The 26,505-nt window shown below is 34.2% G+C and overlaps 2 protein-coding genes across 3 annotated transcripts in view; both read right to left on the reverse strand.

Moving 5' to 3' along the window:
- Positions 1-8,880, reverse strand: part of LOC115879479 — a 36,124-nt gene extending 27,244 nt beyond the window's left edge. Inside the window, exons 1-3 of the mRNA XM_030896376.1 lie at positions 8,525-8,880; positions 5,409-5,638; positions 5,221-5,351 (exon numbers count right to left, since the gene is read on the reverse strand). Of these exons, the coding sequence (XP_030752236.1) occupies positions 5,221-5,351; positions 5,409-5,638; positions 8,525-8,780 (617 nt within the window). The 5' untranslated portion in view covers positions 8,781-8,880. The remainder of the gene's footprint in view (positions 1-5,220; positions 5,352-5,408; positions 5,639-8,524) is intronic.
- A 3,689-nt stretch (positions 8,881-12,569) lies between these two features.
- Positions 12,570-26,505, reverse strand: part of LOC115879429 (tuberin) — a 47,284-nt gene continuing 33,348 nt past the window's right edge. The window contains exons 18-27 of one of the 2 annotated variants that reach the window (XM_030896262.1): positions 25,948-26,142; positions 25,761-25,898; positions 25,575-25,709; positions 22,744-23,055; positions 20,058-20,268; positions 15,189-15,350; positions 14,939-15,135; positions 14,674-14,879; positions 12,947-13,120; positions 12,570-12,887 (exon numbers count right to left, since the gene is read on the reverse strand). In XM_030896262.1, the coding sequence (XP_030752122.1) occupies positions 12,690-12,887; positions 12,947-13,120; positions 14,674-14,879; positions 14,939-15,135; positions 15,189-15,350; positions 20,058-20,268; positions 22,744-23,055; positions 25,575-25,709; positions 25,761-25,898; positions 25,948-26,142 (1,928 nt within the window). In that variant the 3' untranslated portion in view covers positions 12,570-12,689. The remainder of the gene's footprint in view (positions 12,888-12,946; positions 13,121-14,673; positions 14,880-14,938; positions 15,136-15,188; positions 15,351-20,057; positions 20,269-22,743; positions 23,056-25,574; positions 25,710-25,760; positions 25,899-25,947; positions 26,143-26,505) is intronic. The other variant, XM_030896263.1, reaches the window with a different exon arrangement.

Genomic DNA, 26,505 nt, shown 5'->3' on the forward strand with positions numbered 1-26,505 from the left:
TCCGTTTTACGAAACACCCTGTATACATTTTAAAAAATCTTAAAATATGTAAAAAACAAAATAAAATATACGTGTTTAAGCGTTTTTTCGGGAACTTGACCGTTTTTTAAATAAAAAATATTGTAATATTTGAGCGGTGGTTTCACCCCCTTGGAACTGGAATTTCGAAAAATCCCTTCTTATCGAACCTCTACACCCTAGAATCGACCTGTGCAATGCCAAAATTGAGCTTCTTACGTTGAATTGTTTTGGGCAGGATCGTGATTAATCAGTGAGTCACTTAAGGATTTTATACAGAGTCCGGCAATAGTGCGTCGGGCATCTGTAGCTCCTAGAATAAAAAACTTGAGAATTTTGTTTAAGTGCAAACCTAAAGTATGTATGAGGATGTATTTCCGGAAAATATTTTAACTTCTATAGGGTGGCTCAAAAAAGTGTGAGTGGATATGGATGATTTTTTTTAAATGGAACGCCCTGTATATTATTGCATTTTTGGCTTCCTTTCAGATAACTTTACATAATCCTAAGATATGAGTAAATCTATTTCGATAGTTTCAGAGATATTAAAAAATAAATCAAAAATATATATTTTTCAACCCTTCCTAAAAAAAATATTAAAAATACAAGAACTGTTCTGAAATCAAAACTATATTAGATATTTACTTTAGATGGTCTGTTCTTACTTTGCTATAAATATGGTAATCGTAAATCATACAGGATGTTCAATATTTTACGCCAAAGTTTCAAAAATATAAAATAATTTTTCTTCGTTTTTTTTTACAATCAAACACCCTGTATATTATTTTTTTATTTGATTGAGAATTAAAAAATGAGCATTTTTTGTATTTAAAGTATTTCAAAATGTTTAATAGTTTTCCGGATACATGCAGTATTATTTCATATGGCGCTTTCAATGGTAAAATACGAGACAAAAATCATTAGGTGACTTTGATAAATACCGTATGATCGAATAAAAACGGCGTCAACGATGGCTATGAAATGAAGATCGCTGTCATTTTATATGTAAAATTATATGGGAAATGTCATCGATCGTCATTTCCTAGCCAACTGGACTCCGTTTTTTTTTCGATCATACGGTATTTACTGTGGAAAATGCCATATGAAATACAAAAACCGGGAATATCTGCCAAACCGTTAAAAATTTTGAAATACTCTAAATGCAAAAAATGTTCATTTTTTAATTCTTCATCTATTGAATAAATAATATACCGGGTGTTCCATTTAAAAAAACAAAGAAAAATAATTTTATATTAGAAAGTTTGGCGTAGAATTTTGAACATCTTGTATGATTTACGATTTCCATATTTATAGCAAAGTAAGAACAGACCATCTAAAGTAAATATCTAATATAGTTTTGATTTCAGGACAGTTCTTGGTATTATTAATAATTTTTTTAAGAAAAGCTGAAAAATATATAATATTTATTTATTTAGTAATATCTCTAAAATTATCTAAATATATTTACTCATGTCTTAGGATTATGTAAAGTGATTTGACAGAAATCCAAAAATGCAATAATATACCGGATGTTCCATTTAAAAAAAAACATCCCGATCCACTCACACTTTTTTGAGCCACCCTATAGAAGTTAAAATATTTTCCTGAAATACATCCTAGTACATACTTTAGGTCTGCACTTAAAGAAAATTCCCAAGTTTTTTTATTTTAGGAGCTGCAGATGCCCGACGCACTATTGCCGGACCCTGTATATTAGTATAGAGTATAGATATGCGAATTTTTCGATGTGCATCAAAGGGTCCATTAAATATTATAAATAAAGAATAGCTGTATGAACAGGCCTAGTTTAACCAAATCAAAAATTATTTTAAATCCGGTGACACAGGGTTAATCGGGTTGACACAGGTTGCCTAATATGGGCTACCCGGTGTACCGGTGTTATAGTCACAACAAGTAGTGTTGATCTCGAAACCGGTTTTGACTACACTAGTTTTGAACTCGACACAGGTTTTGATCTCGACACCAGTTTTTTCTAAGACACCGGTATTATCCTTCATCTGCCAGTTCTAAAAGCGGCGTCGAGATTAAAACCGGTGTAGTAGTCAAAACCGGTATAGAAATGAACACCGAAGTCAGCCCAATACCGAGTTTAAACCGGTATGCGGTAGTGGCACCGATTTACACAAAACACCGGTATCAGTGTTGACACCGGTACAGCGACTAAAAAACCGGTTGTCATCAACACCTAAAAGTAGTTTTCAAATGTCAATACCGAACAGGTCTAGTTTGAACTCCCTATATTACATACTCAAATATTTATTCCATCTAAAATAGGATTTGATTGAAACGATTGAACTCAAGGAGGAACGCAACAATAGATTGTTATTTCTAACCAAAAATCTCAACACTTTTTAATATGTATAGATGTTTAGTCTTATAATATTTTATTCGGTAAGTTTTATCAAATGTATGTACCGGGTGGCTAACTAAGAATGGATGCCGGCTGTATATCACAAACTAGTTATTGTATAACTTTGGGAAAAAAATTCTAATAAGTAAATCGACCAAGAGAAATCGCTGGAAATTATTTTCAAGTTCGAAAGATGTCCGCTAGGGGGGCGTTTCTCTGATAGCCAATCAGAAAACAGAATTTTTCTCAAAAATATGCAGGTGAACAGGTAATTTAAATATTACTATTGTAATCATCGAGAAATTTGTAATTTTTTTGATATAGAGTATTTTGCTCTATCTCAAAAAATAAAGTGGTGGGGGAAGGTTAAACTTGCTTTTATTAAAATAAGGATAACTCTGGTTTAGGTTACCCGATTTAAACAAACTAGGGCTCGTTTAAAAGAGATTTTCTTCCTTAATGATCTCCAGTATAAATTTTGTTTCCATAATTTTTTTCGTGGTAGCTAGAGGGCGCTGTTTGACATCATAACAGATATTGCGCTTTTGCATAAAAAATAAATGAGGCTATATTTCTCTTTACACAATTAAATAGAGCACAAAATTTCCAAAATATCAGCGCAAACCGCAACTTTCTACCTTCTCTCTTCTTTTAACAGAAAACTAGGGGTTTATTTCATGTAACGTCATTTAGTTATTAATCCAAGTTCGTCTTTGATTTCACTTGTTTTCGTGTTTTACTTGATGTTTGTGTCATTTATTATTATATTATAAAGTTTATGTCGTCTGGGTCACTTTTCATATAGCACCAAAGCGAAGGTGCGAATCTTAACATTATGCACTACTGGTTCAAATCTACCCTTGATGCAAGTAGTTCAGCACCAAGACCGTTGGTCGGTAAATGTTTAGGCAGGAATTCTAGGATGGCGAATGATTGGACTTTTTTAATTATCTTAATGAAATGAACTATCCACAATTTCTAAGAAATGAATTGCCAATTTTGTTAGGGAATCCATCATGATAAAATTGAATTTGTTGCAATTCATCAGCATGAATGTACATTGGTGTAGTTGACGCAGTTGGTGCAGTTGGGCCGCTTATTTTGCTATGAATGTGTGGGGCTTCTTGATACCACTTACTTTAGTAGATAGTGACGCTGCGCTGGAGTGGCATATTTCCATGGCCAGCTAGGTCATCGGATTTAATATGCTTGGGTTGATATCTCCGGTTAGAGAGAAGGTAGAAAGTTGCGGTTTGCGCTGATATTTTGAAAATGTTGTGCTCTATTTAACTGTGCAAAGAGAAATATCGCTCCTATTTAATATTTTTATGCAAAGCGCAATAGCTGTTATTATGTCAAACAGCGCCCTCTAGCTACCACGAAAAAAAATATGGAAACAAAATTTACACTGGAAATCATTAAGAAAGAAAATCTCTTTTAAACGAGCCCTAGTTTGTTTAAATCGGGTAACCTAAACCAGAGTTATCCTTATTTTAATCAAAGCAAGTTTAACCTTAAGCAAAATACTCTAAAATACTCTAATACAAAAAATTACAAATTTCTCGATGATTACAATAGTAATATTTAAAATACCTGTATAATACCTGTTTTCTGATTAGCTATCAGAAAAACGCCCCCTAGCGGACATTTTTCGAACTTGAAAATACTTTCCAGCAATTTCTCTTGGTCGATTTACTTATTAGATTTTTTTTCCCCAAAGTTATACATGCGATAAGTAGTTTCTGAGATATAGCAGGCGTCCATTCTTAGTAGGCCACCAGGTACAATATGATCGAAAAAAAAACGGAGTCAGCGATGGCTATGGAATGAAGGTAACTGTCGTTTTATATGTAAAACTAGCGTGTACCCGCAACTTCGTTCGCGTCGAATTAATCATTTGTAATGGTGATGATAAAGCAAAGCAAGTATTTCCATTAACATACACACTGGATAAAATTTTCTCACATTTATGTCAGCATGAGAAAAAACAATATGGCGATATTATTATATAACTTGGTAATATTTGAGGGGTAGTTTCATCTCGTTGAAATTTGACTTTCGAAAAATGTAATATTTGAGGGGCGTTTTCACCCTCTTGGAATTTGAGGTTCGAGAAACCCCTCCTTATCAAACCTCTACACCCCACAGTCAACCTAACGTAACCAAAACACCCTGTATAAATTTTTAAAAAATCTTAAAATATGTAAAACAACAAAATAAAATATACGTGTTTAAGAGTTTTTCCGAAAAACTCACCGGTTTTTAAATAAAAAATATTCTAATATTTGAAGGGTGGTTTCACTCCCTTAGAATTCGAGTTTCGAAAAATCCCTTCTTATCGAACCTCTACACCCTAAAGTCAATCCGTTTTCCAAAAATCAGCTTTTTAGGTCAAGCGCTTTAAGCAGGATCGTGATTAATTAATGACCAGATTTTTCGAAACACCCTGTATACATTTTTAAAAAATCTTAAAATATGTAAAAAAACAAAATAAAATATACGTGTTTAAGCGTTTTTTTCGGAAACTTGGCCGTTTTTTAAATAAAAAATATTGTAATATTTGAGGGGTGGTTTCACCCCCTTGGAAATGGGATTTAGAAAAATCCCTTCTTATCGAAACTTTACACCCTAGAATCAACCTGTATGCCAAAATTGAGCTTCATACGTTGAGTGGTTTGAGCAGGATCGTGATTAATCAGTGAGTTAGTGACTTAAGGATTTTATATATTAGTGTAGATTATACGGGGAATGTCATCGACGCTCATTTCCAAGCCAACTAGACGCCGTTTTTTTCGTTGGTATTTCGTACGGTATTTTAAACATATAACAACCTATCCAATTGTTTATAATAGTATCTCGCTTCTCTTGGGTCTAAATTTTGGTCGGTGTGAAGTATTTCTTCGTATCTCATCAACATTTCGGTAGGTAAGAAGTGAGCGTAGTCTTTCCAGTTGCTGAAAACCTGAAATCGGACTCTTTAGTAAAACTAAAGCAAGAATAAGGAACTTATTTATAGTACCCTTCGCTTGTTCGGTACAGCTAATTGAACGAAACGTGGCGGGCAAGGTTCTAATTCGCATCTCCTTTTATATTTTTTCTTTTTAGGTTCGTCCGAAAATTTTGGATTAGGAATGGAAAGGAAATCCATATACTTATTTTGAGACATTATACTTCGATCCAATAGAGAAGGCTTGTCTATTTCCTTTCTTCGTTTTTTAAGCGTTTCCTTATTATCTATAGATTCCGCGTCTTAAAAGATAAAGCCATTAATAAATAATTACAATTAAAAAATGTATGTGTGTAAAAGGCACTGCTAAAAAGTAAAATATCAGACCATCTTAACTATAAGTATTAACAGAAGGCTAGACGACATGGCATAAAAAATGATACATCTGCAAAACAAGGCTGACAACGGAGATAAAAATTTTGATTCCTCAGGCTCAATTTTTATGTATTCCGGTACAACTACAGATGAATGCAAAACCGTTAAGATACGCTAACTAGTGGGCGATTTTGGTACAAAACCTGTATGGGATGTAACTGGCGTTAGCGTCAGCCTGTCCGAGATTTAGTTTAGCTCTGCGTCGCGCGTCACTGCGCGCTGATAGTCGTTTTCAACGCAACGGATAAAAAAAACTGTACCGTAGTTCTGCTTTCAGTCGAGAGAGTGAATGGTTGCCGGAGACAGTGTTGCCAGAACTACTGATTAATCCGTAGATTTACGGATTTTGGGTAGGGTACGTTAATAATACGGATTTTCTATTTCATTAAACAATTTAATATAATATTATATGATTAAACAAAGACCGGCGTCAGAGTTGGCTTGGAAATGATGATCGCTGTTATTTCATGTGTAAAATATTACGGTAAATGTCAATAATCGTCATTTACAAGCCAACTAAACGACTTTTTCCGATCAAACGACATATATTCAGTACCTATTAGTGATGGGAATACCGGTTCCACATGAGCCGCGTTACAATAGCGACCGTTCCAGAAAAATACCGCGATTTTGTAACCGAGGTTCCGACTTCCAAAGTGTCGCGGTCCTCGCTTGTGCAGTATTTCTGGCACTAGCAACCCCGTGTTGTCAAGTTCTTACAATTCTAGCAGCTGTTACAACCATTCGTGCTACAAACTTAGGTACAACTGATATTGGAGATGAAGAATTACCCTCTATAAAACCGTCCCAGATACTGGCTTTTATCAAAGCCCGGGGACTGTATGATGAGTTACAACTCAAGAAAGGGGGACACGATAGATCTGTAAAGTCGCAGTGATTAACCCCCCTCCCACTCATTCTACATTCTACCAGCTCAAAATACATTTTGCTGAGATTTACTTACTTTTCCACCACCTTTTTTCACAAACTGCAAATTTTAAAAATAAAACTTTCGTATTGATATAAATATTGTATTTTTAAATTTATTATAGAGAATAATAGAAGTTCTTGCAAAACTGCTCCCAACCCTGCCGTTATCCCTATACCCGTGTAAATTCATAAACAATTCATAGACAAATTTGTAAACAATACAGATGTCCAGAAGAATTTATGACAGTGGCGACACGTTAGGTTTCAATTTAGGAAATTAAACTATTAAATAAAATTAAAAAAATATGATCTACTCCTATTACCCCAAACTGACGCTTTTGCGTTTCATCTTTCAAACAACGCTATTTTATACTACGCCTAGTACATACCAAAAATCGCTATTTCGAAAGTAACGTAGCGACGTGAGCACCAACGCCAATAGTAACCGACCAAAATGCGACAGGCAAAACCGGCTCCCTAGAAGCGCTCCAGCGACTGCTGCCACTGCTGGAACGAAGTACGTCGCCGCAGAGGTCGAGCGTCGATAGCCAGTTACAGCAGAGACCAGTTACTTCTGTTCGCGACAGACGGAACTACGGCTCTAGGAGCGCGACGGCTGGAGCGAAGTCCGTCGCCGCCGAGGTCGGGCGTCGATAATCAGTTACAGCAGTTACCAGTTACTTCTGTTCGCGACAGGCGGAACTACGGCTCTAGGAGCGCGATGGCTGGAGCGAACACGCGCGACGCTACGTACATACCAGTGCCAGTTACTACTGTTGGCGACATGGCGACCGACGAAATCGCGACGACTGGGGCTAAACACGTCGCTATGCGGTTACTACGGTTCGAGCTAACTTCTAGAGCGATTATAAATAATTTATTTGCAAATTATAAATAATTTATAATTTTGTCGTCGTTATGATTGTCGTTCTTCAGTAACAGGTTCCTGATTCGTTGTGGAGCGCGACAAGACGTTACAAAAAAATAACGCTCCAAACTCGAGTTACTCAAATACCGACACATCACTAATACCTATTAAAATATTTTTATTTTTAGTATTTATTTTATGTTTAACTCAATACATTTTCAATACATAAACGCAGATTTTTCATCCAGATATTTTCGTCAAAAATGTATTACAGATATTACACATTTCAACATGGCAACACTGTCGCTTTCAGATCCACACCGTCTTCGATATGCCTTCGCTGGCCGAATTAGAGAAAATAAGTGATGCGTGAGTGGTTGAATGAGTTGGCCGCAGAACGATTGAGTGGCTCCACCGTAACCTACAGCACTTGAGACGTAAGGGGAAATCAAATCAGCCTTGTCACGAATTCGCCCATTAGGTTGCGTATCTTCCCAATCAACGACAAATCTTAACTTTTAACTGGAGCTTTTTTAATTTAATTTCACACTTTTCAGTTAACTAATGATAGCTAGACGCACTACACATATTAATTGCGTTTATCTCATCAAAGAGAACAAAATCAACAAAAGGTCAAGAGACGACTTCTAATCGGCATTAAACGATCTACAGAATTTTTCTAAAAAGAGCACGTCTCTGGTAAATACGTCGACACTTTTTTAGCATTAAAATATGTTGCACTTATAATAACTTTCACCCTTAAAATTGCATTCGAATCGCTAAAAGCACTTGAAAGAAAATCATAGAAAAAAATGAAAGCCCTCTGTAGTTGTGAAACGAAGCGGAATCAGACCTATAATCCAAACCTATAAACTGGCCCTAAACGCTTTGTTGTTAAGTTAGTCCATTTAAATTAAATACTTTTATAACTTAGCGGTTACATATCTACCAATACCTTTATTTTCTCTGCTTAGCTCCCTTTCGCTTAACGACTTTCTTTTCTTTCTTTTTCCTAATAGCTTAGCTCTGCATAACTGAAAAGGAATATCGATTGGAGAATGCATTGGTTGCATAGGCTGATTTTTCTCGCGTTCTTTAATGTTCCTATATGCCAAACCCCAAATTAATTCATCCTGGATATTAATTTTCGAGCCGTTTTTTCCACCCGGCTCGAACTCGAAAGGGTTAGTCATGTGCTCACAAATAGACATTTTAAACAAAAATTTAAAGAAATTATAGAGATAATTCACTAATTTGGCACTTTGATGACGATTATGTCACTTTAGTCAAGTTGAATTATGTAGTTAAAGTCTATGGTTAAAGTTGTTTTATTGAATTAACTTTGTTATTGCGCTTTTAGTGATTTTCTTAAGAAATTGCATAATTTATGGATAAGGTATTCCCAAGAATGTACAATTTTGAGAAACGCCTCACTGTGGTATTGAGCAATAAAAAGACTGGAAGAGAAAAACGTTTGCTCAGCACGTAAAAGACCTGAAATGAAGAACGTGGTATACTGATGCTTTCAAAACCAAAGTAAGAACAGGGAAAGTACTGTAGTTCAGTAATTGGGGATCAAAAAAGGGGCCTGCTTGGAAAAAAGTCCGGAAGTTTTGAAACTTTGCAGGTTTACAGGTTTTGGGGTCCCTAACTAAAATCCATAAAATGCACATTTCCAGACTTGCCGCCGGCGCCGCCATCTTGCCAAGATGGCGCCCAAAATCGGTATTTTGTGAATATCTCCAAAACTATGCCTTTTTCGCGAAAATTTGGGAGAGCAAAATTAAAGGCAATAAAATTTCCTATAAAAAAGGTTTTACGAAAATTTTCGCTGAAGTCAACTGTTTAGGCACAAAATCCCTGGAAATTTTACAATTTTGCGTAAAATATGATATATTATGTATAGTCGATTTTCTGAAATCAAATGTCGATTAGGGTTCACTAAAACTAGTTTTAGTTTAGTTTCTTCAATTTTGTCATGAAACAGTGGCGTATCATTAATTCGCTCATTAATTTATGAATAATTAATTATCGTGCTGGACAGCATTCGTTGCGAACTTACCACCAGATTCAGCATTGGTCGGGTTGTACCAAAGATGCCGAAGAATGGGGTTGGAAGAAAACAAAAACAGGCATTACTCCAGTCACAACTTTGAAAGATCCAGCTCCAAAATCACTGTTGGCATTTTTATCCTGTAAATGCAAAACCGACAACTATGGTAAAGCCTGCGGATGCAGAAAAGCAGGATTAAAATGTTCAATGATTTGTGCATACTGCAATGGGAAATCCTGTGACAACGTCACTGAAGTGCATCTGAAGTGTCACTCAACGAATCCGATGAAGAGGAGTTGGACTTGCCTGAAGATATCCCTCTGGCGGCTGAAGATGAAGAGTTGGACGTATTGAGAGACCACCCTGATGAGCCCAGTACAGCAGACACGATCGACTTTGACATCAATGAGCCAGATCCGTCGGTCTTGTGCAGATAAGTTAAAGTTTTTAATTTATCTAGTGGAGTAGGCCTCCGGGGAGACCACGTTAAAATAAACGCGCCATATACTTTACCTCTTGGGTGGTGTGGAAACAAGTACATATTTTCAATAATTAAAATTAATTATTCATAAACTAATGAGCGAATTAATGATATGCCACTGTTTTATGACAAAATTGAAGAAACTAAACTAAAACTAGTTTTAGTGAACCCTAATCGACATTTGATTTCGAAAAACCGACTATACATAATATATCATATTTTACGCAAAATTGTAAAATTTCCAGGGATTTTGTACCTAAACGGTTGACTTTAGCGAAAATGTTCATAAAACCTTTTTTATAGGAAATTTTATTCTCTTTAATTTTGCTCTCTTCAAATTTTCGCAAAAAACGTATAGTTTTCGAGATATTCACAAAATACCGATTTTAGGCGCCATCTTGGCAAGATGGCGGCGCCGGCGGCAGGTCTGGAAATGTGCATTTTATGGATTTTAGTTAAGGACCCCAAAACCTATAAACCTGCAAAGTTGCAAAACTTCCGGACTTTTTTCCAAGCAAATATCCCCAATGACTGAACTAAAGGAGTATTTGGGCCGAAAACTAAATACTCCGAACCAATGGGTACCTACCCCAGCATCCTTCAGGCAGAAATCTACGCTATAGAAAGATGCGTACACCTTATCTTAGATAGGAATTATCGGAAACAAGAAATAGCCATATTATCCGATCGTCAAGCAGCATCAAAAGCGATCAACTTAGTAACCATCAATTCGAAGTTGGTCAAAGAATGCCTAGAGAAGCTGAACAAATTAGGCAAAGAAAATTAAGTTCTCCTACTCTGGCTGCCAAAGATAGAAGGCAATGGAAAAGCAAAAGCTCTACCTAGAAAAGTGGCAAACACTCCACTCACCGGACCAGAACCGTTCTGTTTCCCAAGTGGAAACCAATTTAAAGCGGGACTCAAGAACCTGGAAGACTCCATCCGTAACAGGGAGTGCGAATCCTCCAACGGTCTAAGACACTCGAAGAAATTTCTCAGAACTTACGACCGAGAAAAATCAAAGGTGTGCCCGGTGGCGTAGAGGTACAGCTCTCGTCTACCAATCTAAAGGTTGTGGATTTGAATCCTACTACAGCCGGCAGTTCATCAGCCGACTATTCTTAATTAAATAAATATAGTTTGGGTACCTAGGTCGACTCGGCCTTAAATGACTACTTGGGATTCACAACCCTGAGGTAACAATAGACGGTTGAAGCGTAGTGCTAGCCACATTACCTTCCTTGTATATCGAACCGCTCTAGCATGGCAAGCTGTACCTGGCTACTCTCAAGGCTTTAAACGCTATATACGGGAGCTATTATTATATAAAATCAAAGGTTTCCTTGATTTAAGTAAGAACAATCTTTGGATTGTAAAGGGGTTTTTAACAGGACACTGTCTCTTCAATGAATACCTCAGTAGATTGAAGCTAAGAAACAACGACGAATGCAGATTCTGTGGAAAAAATGACTGTAAAACCGTCTCAGATACTGGCTTTTGTCAGATCCCTGAGACTCTATAATGAATAATTATATATGTAAGATCGCGGTAATTAACCCTCCTCCCATACATTCTACGTGGATAATCATGATACAAAGTATGGAAGGTAGAGATACATCTACCTATCCATGTGGATATGGCGGATAGAAATACCTCTACCCTCCATATGAATAGTGTATTCATCGGTGTGTCGCCCAATGGACAAATTTGCAACCTCCTATCGAAATGCATATCCCCGCAGTATGGGGGTTCGGAAGTAGTTAATTAAGACATAATTTACCTGATTAACTACGTGTAGTCTTTTCCCGTTCATTAACTACATGAAAACTATGTTAATAAACTAGGTATTGATATTATGAATAATCTTCCATTGTATGAGGGGCCTAAATAATATGATGTGAATATTATATTTAAAGCCATATTTCTTCTGTTTTCTTAAATACATTATGTGTTTTCTAAAGCTTCAAATTATTATGACCTCACCAAAAACCTTGGATATTTAAAAGTTGCATACATAGGTTACATACACTACACCCTCTATATAAACTACATTAACTAGTACATGTAATGTAGTTTATGTAGTTTTTAAAAGTAACATGTAGTTTTCCGAACCCCGAGTATGGGTATTTATAGGAACCAATAATTCGTCAATGCGTTTTTCAGCAATTCATCAAGATTTTTTTTTATTATTTATTTAAATTTTTTATTAATCTCTGCTTATTAGCCTATCTTACATGTTCTCAGCTGTTTTACGCATGCGCGCCACTTCCGGCTCTTTGCTCCTGGCGTAGAAACCCCCATCTCCCTCTACTACTCACTATCATTTCTTCTCTTGATGGGCAGACTATATTTAACTATATTTAGAAAAGTTTAACCCACAAATAGAAAACGTAGCTTGTAAAAACCTTGCAAAGTCAGAGACAAAAATTTCATTTGAGTGTTTAAGGAAAAGCAAACAAACATAAATTCGTTTACTGGTCTGAATAATACTTTTATTTCTATTCAAGTCAAGTCTTAAAACGTATTTAGTAGTCTAGAGTAGGTATACAAAGTAAATTTAAATGTTTTAGCCTACACACTATAAATCTAAGAGTAATTAGTAAAGTCTTCCATCTGCTTTCTGCTTTTACTTTCTTCTGATGGATAACTATTCTGTTCCTCTGCTTTTAGTTCATCCAAAACTTTTGACCTTACATTTTTGATTTTACGCAGTCTTTCAAGCCAATTTGATGCATATGGGTCATTTGGGCTATGCTTCAGAGATTTCGCCACCAATGATGCTAACTATTGAATTACAGAATCAATAAGTGATTAATATAGTTTCATTCATTAATAATACTCACGTTTGCGTGTAGAGCAATTTGTCTAACTAAAATAGCAACGTTTTGATCTGAAACCACCTTGACATCACTCCCAACAACGGCCAAATCTTGCAATTCGTCTTTAATTTTAACAACGACTCTGTTAATATTGTGATCTAATGGTTGAATAATTATGCAAGCAAAATTAAATTGGCTCTACAAAAAATATAAAAATTATATTAAATGAATATTTTATCGACAAATAGTATAATATTCGAAACAAAAAGTATGACCTAGCAATGTCGAATTATTGCCAGAAATTTAATCAAAAGGTAAATGGATACTCGAGGGATGCCTCACTGTTGGAATTACATGTACATTTTCTTGGCAGTTGCTGGCAATCGTTGGCATCTTACGACAGTCGACTATAATTACTAAGGGCTGGCAAAGGTTAGTCGTGGGTCGAGATTTCCGTATGTAAGAAGAGTAAAATGCTTTTATAATATACTGAACAAAGAGAGAACAGTAAAAAACGTTGCCAAACTGATACTGATTGAAAAAAACTGATTGAAAGGGTGTACATCATGCGTTTAGCTTCACGATTTAATTACGTCTCGTGATTATTTATTTATTAAGGAGTCGTAGTTTTCCCTGTAACTTGTAAATTTTTAAGAGCAAGTTAGAAACACTTGCACTTTTGGTAAAAATAAGTAGAATTGAGTTGGTGTTTGACAGTGGTCGCGCTATTAGAACTCTGAATTCAAAAATCGATATTTTGAAATCCATTAGAAACAATTGATTGTAGTTTTTTTCAACAGCTTTCTTAATATTTCTGCTTTATTTTCTTCGCAGACAGTATGTGAAAGTCTTTATAAATAAAAAAGTTACATGGGGCTGCTGAAAATTGCTATGCACTAAAAGTAAATGAATGGGTATTTTAAAATTTTGGAATGGAAAAAAACAAGCCTGTCGAATGTTTTTTATTTAAACATCTTGTAAAATCTAAAGTGGATCTTAAGTTATCGCGTGACGTTGTTTTTCTGACGTTTTCTCGTTATAAAAAAATGGACACCCTAACGATATCCTTATAATTCCATTTCAGATGCTCAGAAACACATCTAATGATTTTATCTAGTTATCTTTGTCGAAAAAAGTCTCTTAAAAATAAGAGGTTTGCGATCGTGATTTTACTTCACATGATAGGGAAAAGGCGTACCGGGGAAATGTGGCAACACCGCAACAGCACACCATCGCATTTCTCTCAATCCGACCTAATAAGACCCCTATGCGATTAACTTCCACGAATGTAAATACCGACCCAAAAATAAGAGTTGCTAGACATAGGCAGTCGCTTAGCAGTTAAACTATATTTTCGAAGTACATGTACATTTTTTACCCAAGTGAGACACCTCTCGTGGACACTTTATCTCCGTGGTTTGTGTTGTAATGCATGCGACAGAGATAAATATAAATGACCAGTTGACAAAATAAAAGCGGCATCAGTGTTGCCGGTTTTTACGTGTGTAGGCAGTAAAGTGTATAATACTGATATTCAGTGCTACATACAGAAAATTTCAAAATAATAATGTTATTTAAAATAAATTGTTTTAACATCCCGTAACTTTAAAACTATGCGTTTCCGTACCAATGTTTATAGGAACACTTTGGCCAGTTAATGACATTATTTTTTTAAAGGTTGCCATAGACTTGGATAAACGCAAATTAATAAATTTTAGCATTTTCAGCAGATTTATTCAGCATTTTCTTACCCTAATCACGTTCATATCAAATTCTTCGCCACTTTCGTTGTACACAATATTGACAAAATCATTACCAATGTGCATTTTCTTGTTGTTACAATTGGGATCAGATTCTTTATTTGGCATCATAGTCGCTATATGAAAGGTAACACGAACTACATCGTCCTGCCATATATAAACAAATTTTCCGTCTGCGCCATTATGATCCAATCCACCTATTTTTGAAAATAATTTTTTATAATTTAATATAATAAAAAAAATAATACTTGTGTACCTAAGTAAAACATGTCAGGATCTACATCCGAAATCTTAACCATAGTGCCCAAATTCTGCAAAAACTCTACATATCTCAAAGATCCAAAGCTGTTCTTCAGTATTTCTATTTCGTTGTTAACTTGACCCTCGCCTATATACAATACACCAATGTTATGAGTTTCATAGGGTGGAATTTTATCTAAAATTTTAACTGACCTAAAAGAACATTTTTCTTTATTCTGATTAAATATCATAAGTAAATAACAAACCTAGTTATTACATCACTAGTACCTATAAGTAAAGGTCTCTGTACCTTATTGTTCTCGTTAAAGTACGATGCGTGATATAATTGCAAAAATACAAAGCTTGGATTAACGCCGCTTCTAGGTATGTCTCTTGACTTAGTTGGATGTCTCACAGGCGGCTCGCCCCTATATAGAGGATAAATTAAGTTTCAAATCATATATTAATACAGGGGCCAAGTTCTAAATTTCGCAACGATCGAAATTATTACTTTTTTACGTATCAGCACAGCCTATTTATTAGACAGCCAGTCGACTTACGATCATTTACATAATATGGAGCTCTGCGTATCTATCTAGATTTCACTTATCTTATGTAACAAGTAGAATTTCAAGCTCCATTGAAACACCGTTTATAAAAACTCTAGAGACTAGTGCTCTGACTGCACGCATGTGTACTAGAATACACGCAACACGTGACATGGGGGTACTCAAAAACTAGCGAAGATGACTAGCTGACTAGTGAATAAACTCTGCCAACAGTTGCTTGATGCCAGGGGTGCCGACTGCGTGGGTGCTCGGGTGCTCAAACACCCACGAACATAAGCGCCAAAAATTAATCAGTTTAGCAACTTTAAGCGACACTTATCCACTGCAAGGCAAGAGGTCGCTCAAAAACTGTAGAAAGACCTTTGGTAAATGCACGATGGGTGATGCACTAATGAAAAAGTACCACAGTATAATCTGTGACAGTATGATTACTGTAGTTTTTCGAAGAAATAAATTCTAAGTTCTCTCGTTCATTCTTAGGTAGTTAATTGCCTTTTCTTTATTGCACAAGCCAGCAAAATGCAAAACAGAACTGTATCTCGAGAGGCCATTTTCACTTAGAAAAAATGTGCTGAAGTGAGTGCGTCACTCAGTTCATTGTAGATAAGACTATACTATAAAACTAGGTGTGTGCGGCAGGCTGTAGTACAGGTTAACCTACGCAAACTGGACAGCAGAGTTCCTCTGTGTTAAACTGAGTCTGTGTGGGCTCTAAGAGTGTTTAGAGATTAGAGTTTATATATCTATCTATCTATGATAATTGTAATTGTTATAAATTGCAAACGAATTTTCAACTACTTTAGGAATGCCAAAAATTTATTTGGCTATTGGATTCTGAACTGTCCTAAAACTCCGTCCTAGAAAGCTGCCAGATAATGTTTAGAATCAGTAAAAAAACCTGAAGTATGCGTTTATTTTCGAGAATTTTTAGTTTTGATGGATAAATTTGTCGATCGAAACCCTAAGCTGTCCAATTCTTCTTTCAAACTTCTCAGCAATTTCTAACTTCATTCATTTTGTATCTTTATATAAACTACAGTATCTGTCTGTTTTGCTATCTGTTAATGTAATGGGTATCGTTAATATCGTATGATCGAAAAAAACGGCGTTCAGTTGGCTGGGAAATGACGATCAATGACATTTCCCATATAAATTTACATATAAAATGGCATATGAATGCGATCATTATTTCAAAGCCATCGCTGACGCCGTTTTTTTTTATCATACGGTATATTCTCAAATTGGTATCTGCACTAAAAAAAATATTTCTACATAACTCAAATTATACTCAATAGGATTGTAAAAATTACATAAACACTTTTTACATATTACCATATGTAAAAAAGTGTTAAATACAACAAGTGTAACAATCTGGAAATTTATTACATTTACTTATATCTGATGAGTACTCACGAGCTTTTATAAAACCCGGCGCCCCTGCTTGATGCAATAAGTTCAAAGATTTTGAAAATTTTCCTGAAAAGCCCGTGAATGTTTTTTTAAATTTCTATTTCATTATTACCAAATGGCAGAAGGTTATGACTTTTTATTATATTTTGAAATACGCTAGTTGTACTTTTTAAACTTTTTTGTATTATGCAAAGTTTATAAATCTGGAAAGAAATTGTGTTCTCCTTGAATGAGGAAGATGCATATATTTTATTTTTCGCCAGAAACTGTTCAATTTATTAGAATAAATATGTATAAATGCAAAAAAAAAAATTTTTTTCTTGAAAGCAGTACCACAATTTTATAAAACGGGCCATTAAAATACTATGGATAACGCAAACGACGCCTCGCGAATTGAAACGTTATTCTATTGGTCTGACGTCACCCGCCGTTCTCGTCGTCACAGCAGCAGCCAGACGTGTTCCGTTTAGGTACGTATTTAGGTGGCGTACTAAGACATTTTTGTTGCTTTTAGCGTTGATTGAAGGAGCTGTTTATGCTTTTTTGTGCAGTTATTATTTGTATGTGTTGTGTGTTCTGAGAATTTTTTAAGTAATGGCAGATTCCGGGTTTGTAAAAGCACAATCAGATAACTTGCCAAAAGTCGATGCTTTTATGTTGGCTGCTTTTATAAATACAAATTCCCAATTTATTGGTCCTAAATTACGAGGAAAAAAACAGAGAGGTATGTAACATTTATTCTTTGTAGTACTGAGGCATATTTAAGTATAAGTAGGTACCTACTGTTACGAACTTTTATATAGTTATAAATTAATGTTATAAACTAATTTTTCAGATCAGGTTGGGAGACGTATGGAGATAATGCTGTAGGTTATGTAGAAGTGAAAAGAGACAAAAATATTTGTTTCGTACGTGGAAAAATAACTCCAGAGCATAGCGTGAAAAAGAAAGTTTTTTTTATATATTGACACCCCCTTACCCTTGTTATTTTTAAAGATTGTTTTTTTTACGAAATTATAGGAAATAAATTGTTTATCAGTAATGAAAATATTATACAAGGTGTCCCATAAGCAAACGCCAAAATTAAGTTACTTTTTTAAGTGAAACACCCTATATATTTTTGGATTCTTCGGAAATTTCTAGATATTCTAGATATATTTCATGTATAATATCCTATACCTATCTTCAAATGTTTACAAAATATTGACAGTTGAAAAGCGAAAAATACCTACAATTTTCTGGACCACCTTTTTTCAGACACCCTGTATAACTAGAATTAATTTTAAAAGAGAGTATATGAAAAACCATACAACTTTTTTATTTAATGTTTTCTTCTAAAACTTGCAGTTAAGGCTGTATGTGGGTGTCAAAATATAATGAATAACCCTGTACATTCAAATTTCATATAACTATGTAAGACAATATACATAAATATATGAACTTACATCAAAATGATCTTCACAACAATAAATCGTAAAAATAGAGGATAATTTAACGTTTTTCTTTTCGCCTCTTCTCATGGTCTTGGACCATTTTTTTTCTGTTTTCGCTCATCCATTACTATTTATAAATATCACTAATTACTAATTATGTATTAACACAAATAACTAAAATTTTGACTCGGATTCAACAGCGTTTAAAAGCAAATTGTGTAAAATAAACACGCGTCTGGCTCCACTCAGCCAGAAGAACGGCGGGTGACGTCACAGCGGCAAGGCGCGGTAGAGAGCGTTTGCCCGGCCATTTAAATTAACAATATTTAATTATTTTATATTAGAGGCATTTCTTAACCGATATAAAGAATTTTTTTTTGTTCAATTTGTAATTATATGAACTATTTTTTAAAACCATTATTTAAAAACATGCATTTTCCTCATTGTAGTGAAATTACGTAAAACTTAAAAAGGGACTTCAAAATTGTCATTGGTGTTGCGTGTTATCGTTCCCAGATTAAAAGCATACAAAAATAAAACAAATTTTCATTAATAAGTACATAACTATACAAAGCGATCCAAAATGATAGAAATATTTGGCTATTCTGACTTTTCTCACTGGGCTGGCATTGGAATATTTATCAGCTGTTATCACTAGGCGTCAAAACAAATATAATTCATTTTTTAGTAAATTTCAAAACAGTTTTCCATAATAGTAAGACTATTCAAAATAAAATGAGAAATAAATGGATTGAGAAATAAATTGGTACAAAAAAAAATTCTTGAAGTTTATTTGTTTATCTACATATATAAAATGATAATGTTTATCTGTGTCGTCTCTACTGAAGTAACGACTTGCTCTAGAAAGTTGCTTTTTTTACTAAAAGATAGCTAATTGGATCTTCTAAAAACTGTCGTCGCCGGATTTTGTGTTTTTCATTTAATTAAACAAAAAATAAAAAGGTTTTTTTTTCCTGATATCGTGGCGGATGCGCCAGGTTTCAACTAGTTGTATATATTTTTCTACTGTGAACAGTTAGAGTCCATAGCGCATACCTCACCGCTCGAGGGTTGTCAATATGAACGCACACGAAGGGTCTTATGTCATATCATGTTTCAAAAAAACTCGTTAAAGGTATTATCGTCACAATTTTGATATTCATGTCGACTTAAAGGTTAAAAATAACAAGAATAACTGGCCAGAAAACGCTACTCCTCTGTTTAAATTGCCAGTGCAAACAAGAACATCAACATAACAGTTTCGCACATTTTAACACAATGTATATTTTTTCTGTATTGTTGTACAGGGTGTCCCATTTTGGTTAAAATCATACGGTATCTCCGTTATTAATACAGATAGAAGAATGCGGTTTGCACAAACTTGTCCCACTTTTTTGTCAAATGAAAGTTATAGCAGAACGAAAGGTATAGCAGAAAGGTATATAACAGACTACGCCACTATATTCTACGTAAAAAGTTCTACAATAAACAGTTTTCACCCTTCTCTATACCTCCCTCACTAACAGAGATACGGTGTCCCAAATTGCAAAATTTTTAAAAAGACCCTGTAGCTCAGAAACCAAGAGAGCTATGAAAATTTGTTTAGAGCATCTTTCACTTGACAAAAAAGTGGGACAGGTTTATGCAAGCAGCACCCTTCTATCTTCACTAATAACGGAGATACCGTAAGATTTCAACCAAAACGGGACACCCTCTACATTACCTTGGTCTTCTGTTGGCTGGACTCATTACAGAAATAGTTGTAGATCTGTCCCTGCCCCATCCTTGAGATTGGTTAGGATCCAAAGAAGTTAATTTCTCTGCACTTCCACTGTTTTTACGTTCTCGAGCTTTTTCTCTAGCTTGATTCAAATGGATATTCCTGTCCAGAATTGTGGACGAAGAACTCTTCTGAAGTTCCTGACTGCCTGAAACTGAATTGTTCATATCTCTTTTTATATGGATATCAATTTTGATAGATTTTTTTGTTTATTTAGATGATTTACACTTAAAGTATTAAAAAATATTTCCAAATATAGACATAAAACAGCGCTTCGTTAATACCGCTACACCATTAAATTTTTAATATATAAATGTTCAGCGATCGTGCAACGTCACGTCATATAAAGAAAAGAAAGAGAAAGAGAATAGGTGACGTCATTACAGCATTTCGTAAATTACTGCATATTCTTGTTAGTAATTGTCATTGTCATTTGAATTTGGGTTATAATTTTATTGACGTACATCGATCAATGTCAAAATTACAATTTGATTTGCTGTAAAACAAAATTCAAATTGTTTTATTGCAAAAAGGCCTCAAAGATTTAACCAAAATGAACAAGAGCTCATTGCTAAGCTTTTAAATTATTTTTCTCGAGAAAAAGACGCTGGTAGAAACTCTTAACCGTGGACGCCGTATATGAAGTAAATACAATGCAAAGGTGTAATATTCCTATGTAAATACAAATTGATAGCGTTTTTAAATAATATAGCGAGTTGCTGGTGCTTTAGAAACAGGAATTTCAACAATCCAGAGGATTGGAATTACAGGGATCGTAACTGATGAAAAGTCCAAGAAAAAAATGAATGAATGCCGCAAAAAAAAACCGGAACTCGAGCTGAACAGTCTTTAACTAATCGCAAGTAATCGCGTAATCGAGTAATCGCAAAACAATTTCCGATGCACGTGATCAACTTTGAGTGACAAGCGATAGCGACAGCGCTGCCAGATTGTGATGGATTTATGAGATAAATCTTAATTTAAAATTGACATACAACATATTTATTATATCATTTTTAAAGAGTTTTACGTTTTATTTTTAATTTAATAACTAATATTTCAGTGATTAATTGATTTATTTGTTTTATGGCTTATTTTACTTATTACATATTGGCAAAAACTAGTCCATTATGAAGATTATTATAAGCGTTATTATGGGTTACTTATTTATTGATGTACAACTTACAACGCTATAAGTGGTAATAACAAGTAAGAGGGTATTAATGCACAACTAATAATCACAGAATTTAATAAAAACTAACTTTGAAAGTGGTATAATGTGCTTATCAATTAAACTTACTTTTCAGGCTGCAGTCGGTAATAAAGGACCTTTATTGTGAGGTTCTCATTCAAAATAGTTTTTAAAAAACAGGGCAGCTACAAGCTCTTTGCTTCGACTGTTTAAATGCTTCGGCATAGTTTCAACACACAATTTCAAGAAATGCAATAAAAAAACTCGAAAATTTGGTTCTTAAAAGAACTGTTTTTGCGCTTAAAAGTGCAATTTAAAAAAAGACTATGAGAAAAAAGCAAAAAAACGAGAATTACTCACAAAAATTCAACAACAACACGATATTATACAAAATAATGACTGACAGTAAGATAATTGTCAAATAATAAAGGACAACATTGCTGAATACCGCGCAATGTGACCAACATAGCGATAATAAAATTCGGTTTAAACTAATTTTTGCAGCTTTAATCTAAATAAAATATATGTTAAATGCATTTGCTCTATAAAGTAAAAGGAAGCGCTATTTGGTGTCTTAAATTATACAACAAATTTAAACATTTTTGCCAAAATTTCACTTAGTCAAGTTTATAGACTTTAGTGTCAATGTCGATATGATTGATGACGTGCATCGGAAAATGTTTTTACAATATGCTTTTTTCATCTCCAAGATGACGTTTTAAGTTATGACGTTACAAGACGACTTTTAAACTATAGTAAACGCCACGAATGTTTGGGAGTGATTTATCGGTCGCTACCATGTGAACTAATCTGTTCAAGGTCACATAAAACTTAATTCCAGTGCCGTGGAGTTTCAAGTCATATAATAATCAATATATAATCTGTTGTAATTTGTTGTTTAAACTGTCTAAGTCTTGTCAAAACATATATTTGGTTATAAATATAAAATGGAATGCCCCATTGGTCGCACTGCAAGCACACCAATGGACTGACGTGAAAAAACGAATCAATCAAAGAAACGCGATATAGTATCGTCTTTGTCAATCACGCTAACATTTTAGAATAAGTAGGAGGAGCGCAGGCATATGATTAGACCGGGCCTTTAAAAACTTACATCTGCGGTAAAAATTTACGTTTTTAATGTAAAAATGATAGCGCGCGTGTCGATTCTAACTTCATAAAGCGATGAATCACTCCCAACCATTCGTGGCGTTTACTACAGTTTATTTTCATGTCAATTTTTTTTTTCCGAAGAGTAAAAACTTTTTTAATCTTCCTAAAATTTAGACAAATGTGTATTCAGTAAAGAGCCACTGGAAAATTTGTCTCTGTGTGCGTTCTACATCCAGTGGCTTTTTACATAAAAATGGATATTGTGATTTTTAAATATTTGTTGCTGTTACTAATGGTTTTATCCTTATTATTAAACTTGCTTACTTCTACCAAGAGTAATGTGTCTTGACATTCTAGGGCTGGTTTGTGTAGGACTCTGCGGTGGTTTGCAGGCCAAAGGTTGTAGTCCACTCACGTTGGGCAATGCCATTGGTCTTTTTGGAAATTCCAGTTGAGGATGGGCGTTCGCAGATACTGCAGGAGACGGTGGGACGGTTTGATAAAGTTTAGATGCGATATTCGATTCGCTCGGCAAGGAAGATCCAGGATAGCTATGATAGCTTAGTAAAGATGGATGGCTAGACGCCGCTGATGCTGACGGCTGATAAATGATATCAGACTGGGGTGGAGTTGTGCCTATATACATACACATTCTCAAAAATCTGGTGGTTAGTATACTTTGTTATAATTCCTATCGTTTCCCACACTGGCGCAGAAGATCGCATATGTCACTATATATTTTCGAGGAGCATAGCTGCAACTGTGTAATTTTTGCGCCAATGTGAGGGGCCTTTAAAAATCATAATATTTATGTTTTATGTAAAAAGTCAGTGGGTTAAAAATGCACGGAAACAAATACTTTAATTGGACAGAAAGCTGACTACAGTGACCGCCCAGTGGCGAACAAAAAATACTAATTTTAGAAATAACATTAAATTGTGAAAGTTTTAGAATATCATCTAAATCGCCATATTCTATTTTTTTTCAAAGTTAAGAAAAAGTCATCTGAACTGTCAATTTGTGACATAAATTGCATTCTTAAATTGAAGACCTTATATCTGATTCTTCAGTTAAATGAACAATTATTTTCTCATTTCAAAAATATACTGGTGGCTGGTATTTTCTTTAGTGGTTTAAGAGATAAAGAAAAGGTGACTCGGTTTAAGGTAACCATGGAATTCGCAAAATTTAATAATTTTTCAACGCTTAATGGAATATACGTATTTTTAGGGTTCCGTACCCAAAGGGTAAAAACGGGAACCCTATTACTAAGACTTCGCTGTCCGCTGTCCGTCCGTCCGTCCGTCTGTCACAAAGCTCTATCTTATGAACCGTTATAGCTAGACAGTTGAAATTTTTATAGAATGTATCTATGTTGCCGCTATAAGAACAAATACTAAAAAAAGAATTAAATAAATGTTTATAAATAAAAAAAGTACTTTCACTAAACATTATCTTTTAAATAAGAATTTTACATAGAATCTTTCAAGTCCTCGGTGGCATGGTTAAAGCGTTAGGACTTTACGCTGCTATGACGTTGTTGGAGCCGTAGTAAGGCAGGTTCGAATCCTAATCAAGGCGACTTTTTTTTAATCATTTTTTTTTATTTTTACATATTTTTACATATTTATTTTTTACTTTTTACATATTTATTATTGATTAATACAATTTTTAGTAATGTGTTTCTTCATTTTTTTTTAAATTACTTATACGCGCATTCAAAATTTCAGCTAAATCGGAAAAAAAGTTTATAATAATATAATATAGTGTCTAATGTTGTATAGATAATGAACGGTACGGAACCCTTCGTGCGCGAGTCCGACTCGCACTTGACCATTTTTTTAAATCAAACATTTATATAACACTCACTATATATATATATATATATATTGTAAAAATATTGTATATTAAAATCATTATATCTCTAAAATCACTAAAGAAAATACCTACCTACTTGAAAATCTAATAAAATTCCCTATTTAAGTGAAGAATCAGCAGAGCATGCAATTTAAAAAAAATCAACTAGTGTAAAAATTTGGCATTTCTGATGCTTTTTGTGATTTCGCAAATTAGAATGTAACGATGATGGAGATAGCTATAAACTTGGTGCATTTTCTGCCGGTGCTGCCACCATCGGAGAATATCGTAAACAATGGGCATATACAAATACACAGGTTTAAATAGGTAGTATACGAAAAATTTATTATCCTATTCTAAAAGTGTTAGGAAGCATAATTTGTGAAAATTTTAAAAATATAAATAAAAAAGTAACTATTCTGATATCTTCAGAAGGTCTAACTTGTATTATAATTTATTATTCCAGCTAAAAAAACTTTTTAGATGAGTTCAACTACGGTAGCGAGTATAGTTTTACCATTTGGTTTTACGCACCGGTTTTGTTAGTGGGATAGATTAACAGCCGGACTACTACGGCTATAATGAAATTTTTTAAAGGTACATAATTATAATTTTAGATGTTCATAAAAAATTTAAGCACTAGTTTATTAAAAAAAGTTTACCATTAATATTGCAAATTAAATTTTATCATCTCATAGTAATATACCTATATAATTTTTTGTATGTAATTATGTAATGAGCACTTCGTTTACTCACTTGTTTCGTCGAACTGCTTTAATCCATTTTTGCTTTTGATCAAATCGGTGTGAAAAGCTGTGAAGCTATAAAATGTTGTTTCGGGAGAGTTGAATATCCGGGAAAGTTGAGTTATTTCATGTTGTTGCACCCAACAGCACGTTAATTACGCTCTCCTTTACGCGTTAATATTTTTTCGGCATTTTTATTAACATTTGATATTGTCACAACACAACACAACTCCTAGTTCGGGTTCTTTTTCACGTAATTTTTACTACCCAAAACAGCGCTACAACACAATAAACCTCGTACCTCAGTGTTTTATAGTTTCAATAACTGCACTAGTAAAAAATAAAATACTTAAATATTATGACAACGCTACGATTTTAATACTATTTCAATGCGATTGCCATAAACGGTAACGGGACAGCGTGAAATACTTTATACCCGGCACTTATAATTTCTGCCGTGTCGAGCGCTGCGGTCTTAAAACGAACTGAAATGCACCAAGCCTATTACCACTCTGTACCACTTATACTGTTATGTTTTTCAGCATGTCTTACCAGCTATTTCCTCGGGTATTGCTTCACAACTAACTCTCATATCCTTTGAATACATCTTGCCTTTCTTATCATCAGTACTATCACTCTCTGAAGAACCCGATGATGATCCCATTTTATAGAATGGATTTTTCCAACCTATAAAATTATAATCACTAACAAAACGTTATTTTGCTATTGGTTTTTTACCTGCTGACATTTCTGGACTTGAATTGGACCTTTTAACTGGATTTCTTGATCTTGTACCGTCCTCATATATTATTTCTTCGTTTTCTTCTTCAATACTGTCTTGAGAATTTTGTCTAGAAGGTATTTGTCTGGGCGATGCTAAAGTAGAAAAAGAATTATAACATTTCAAAACAAAGTTATTGTTTACCTTGACCACTAGCTTTATCATCTTCATGGGTACTATGATTATCATCAAACGTATCTTGCCTAACTAACAGAGGTCTCTGAGGTTCTACATATTGTGATGGCATATATAATTTAGAGGTTTCGTTTAAAGGAAAATCATAAGTAGCATGTGAAAATGTCAAATCGTTTTGAATTCTCATGACCCAAGACATATCGCCTAAAAAATAAAAATATCTACATCTACATATATAAAATGCTAATGTTTTTCTGTGTCGTCTCTACTGAAGTAACGACTTGCTCTAGAAAGTTGCTTTTTTACTAAAAGATAGCTAATTGGTTCTTTTAAAAAACTCTAATAAACTCTTCTAAAAAAACTCTCGTCGCCGGATTTTTTGTTTTTCATTTAATTAAAAAAAAATAAAAAGTATTTTTTTTTCCTGATGTTGTGGCGGATGCGCCAGGCTTCAACTAGTAATTTAATATAGAAATTTTAAAACATTTTCCGATGCACGTCATTAATCACATCGAAATTGACACTAAAGTCTATAAACCTGACTACATGAAACATTAGCAAAAATGT

This window comes from Sitophilus oryzae, unplaced genomic scaffold, assembly GCF_002938485.1.
Source record: "Sitophilus oryzae breed Bouriz unplaced genomic scaffold, Soryzae_2.0 scaffold_1576_pilon_pilon, whole genome shotgun sequence".
Lineage (NCBI taxonomy): Eukaryota > Metazoa > Arthropoda > Insecta > Coleoptera > Curculionidae > Sitophilus > Sitophilus oryzae.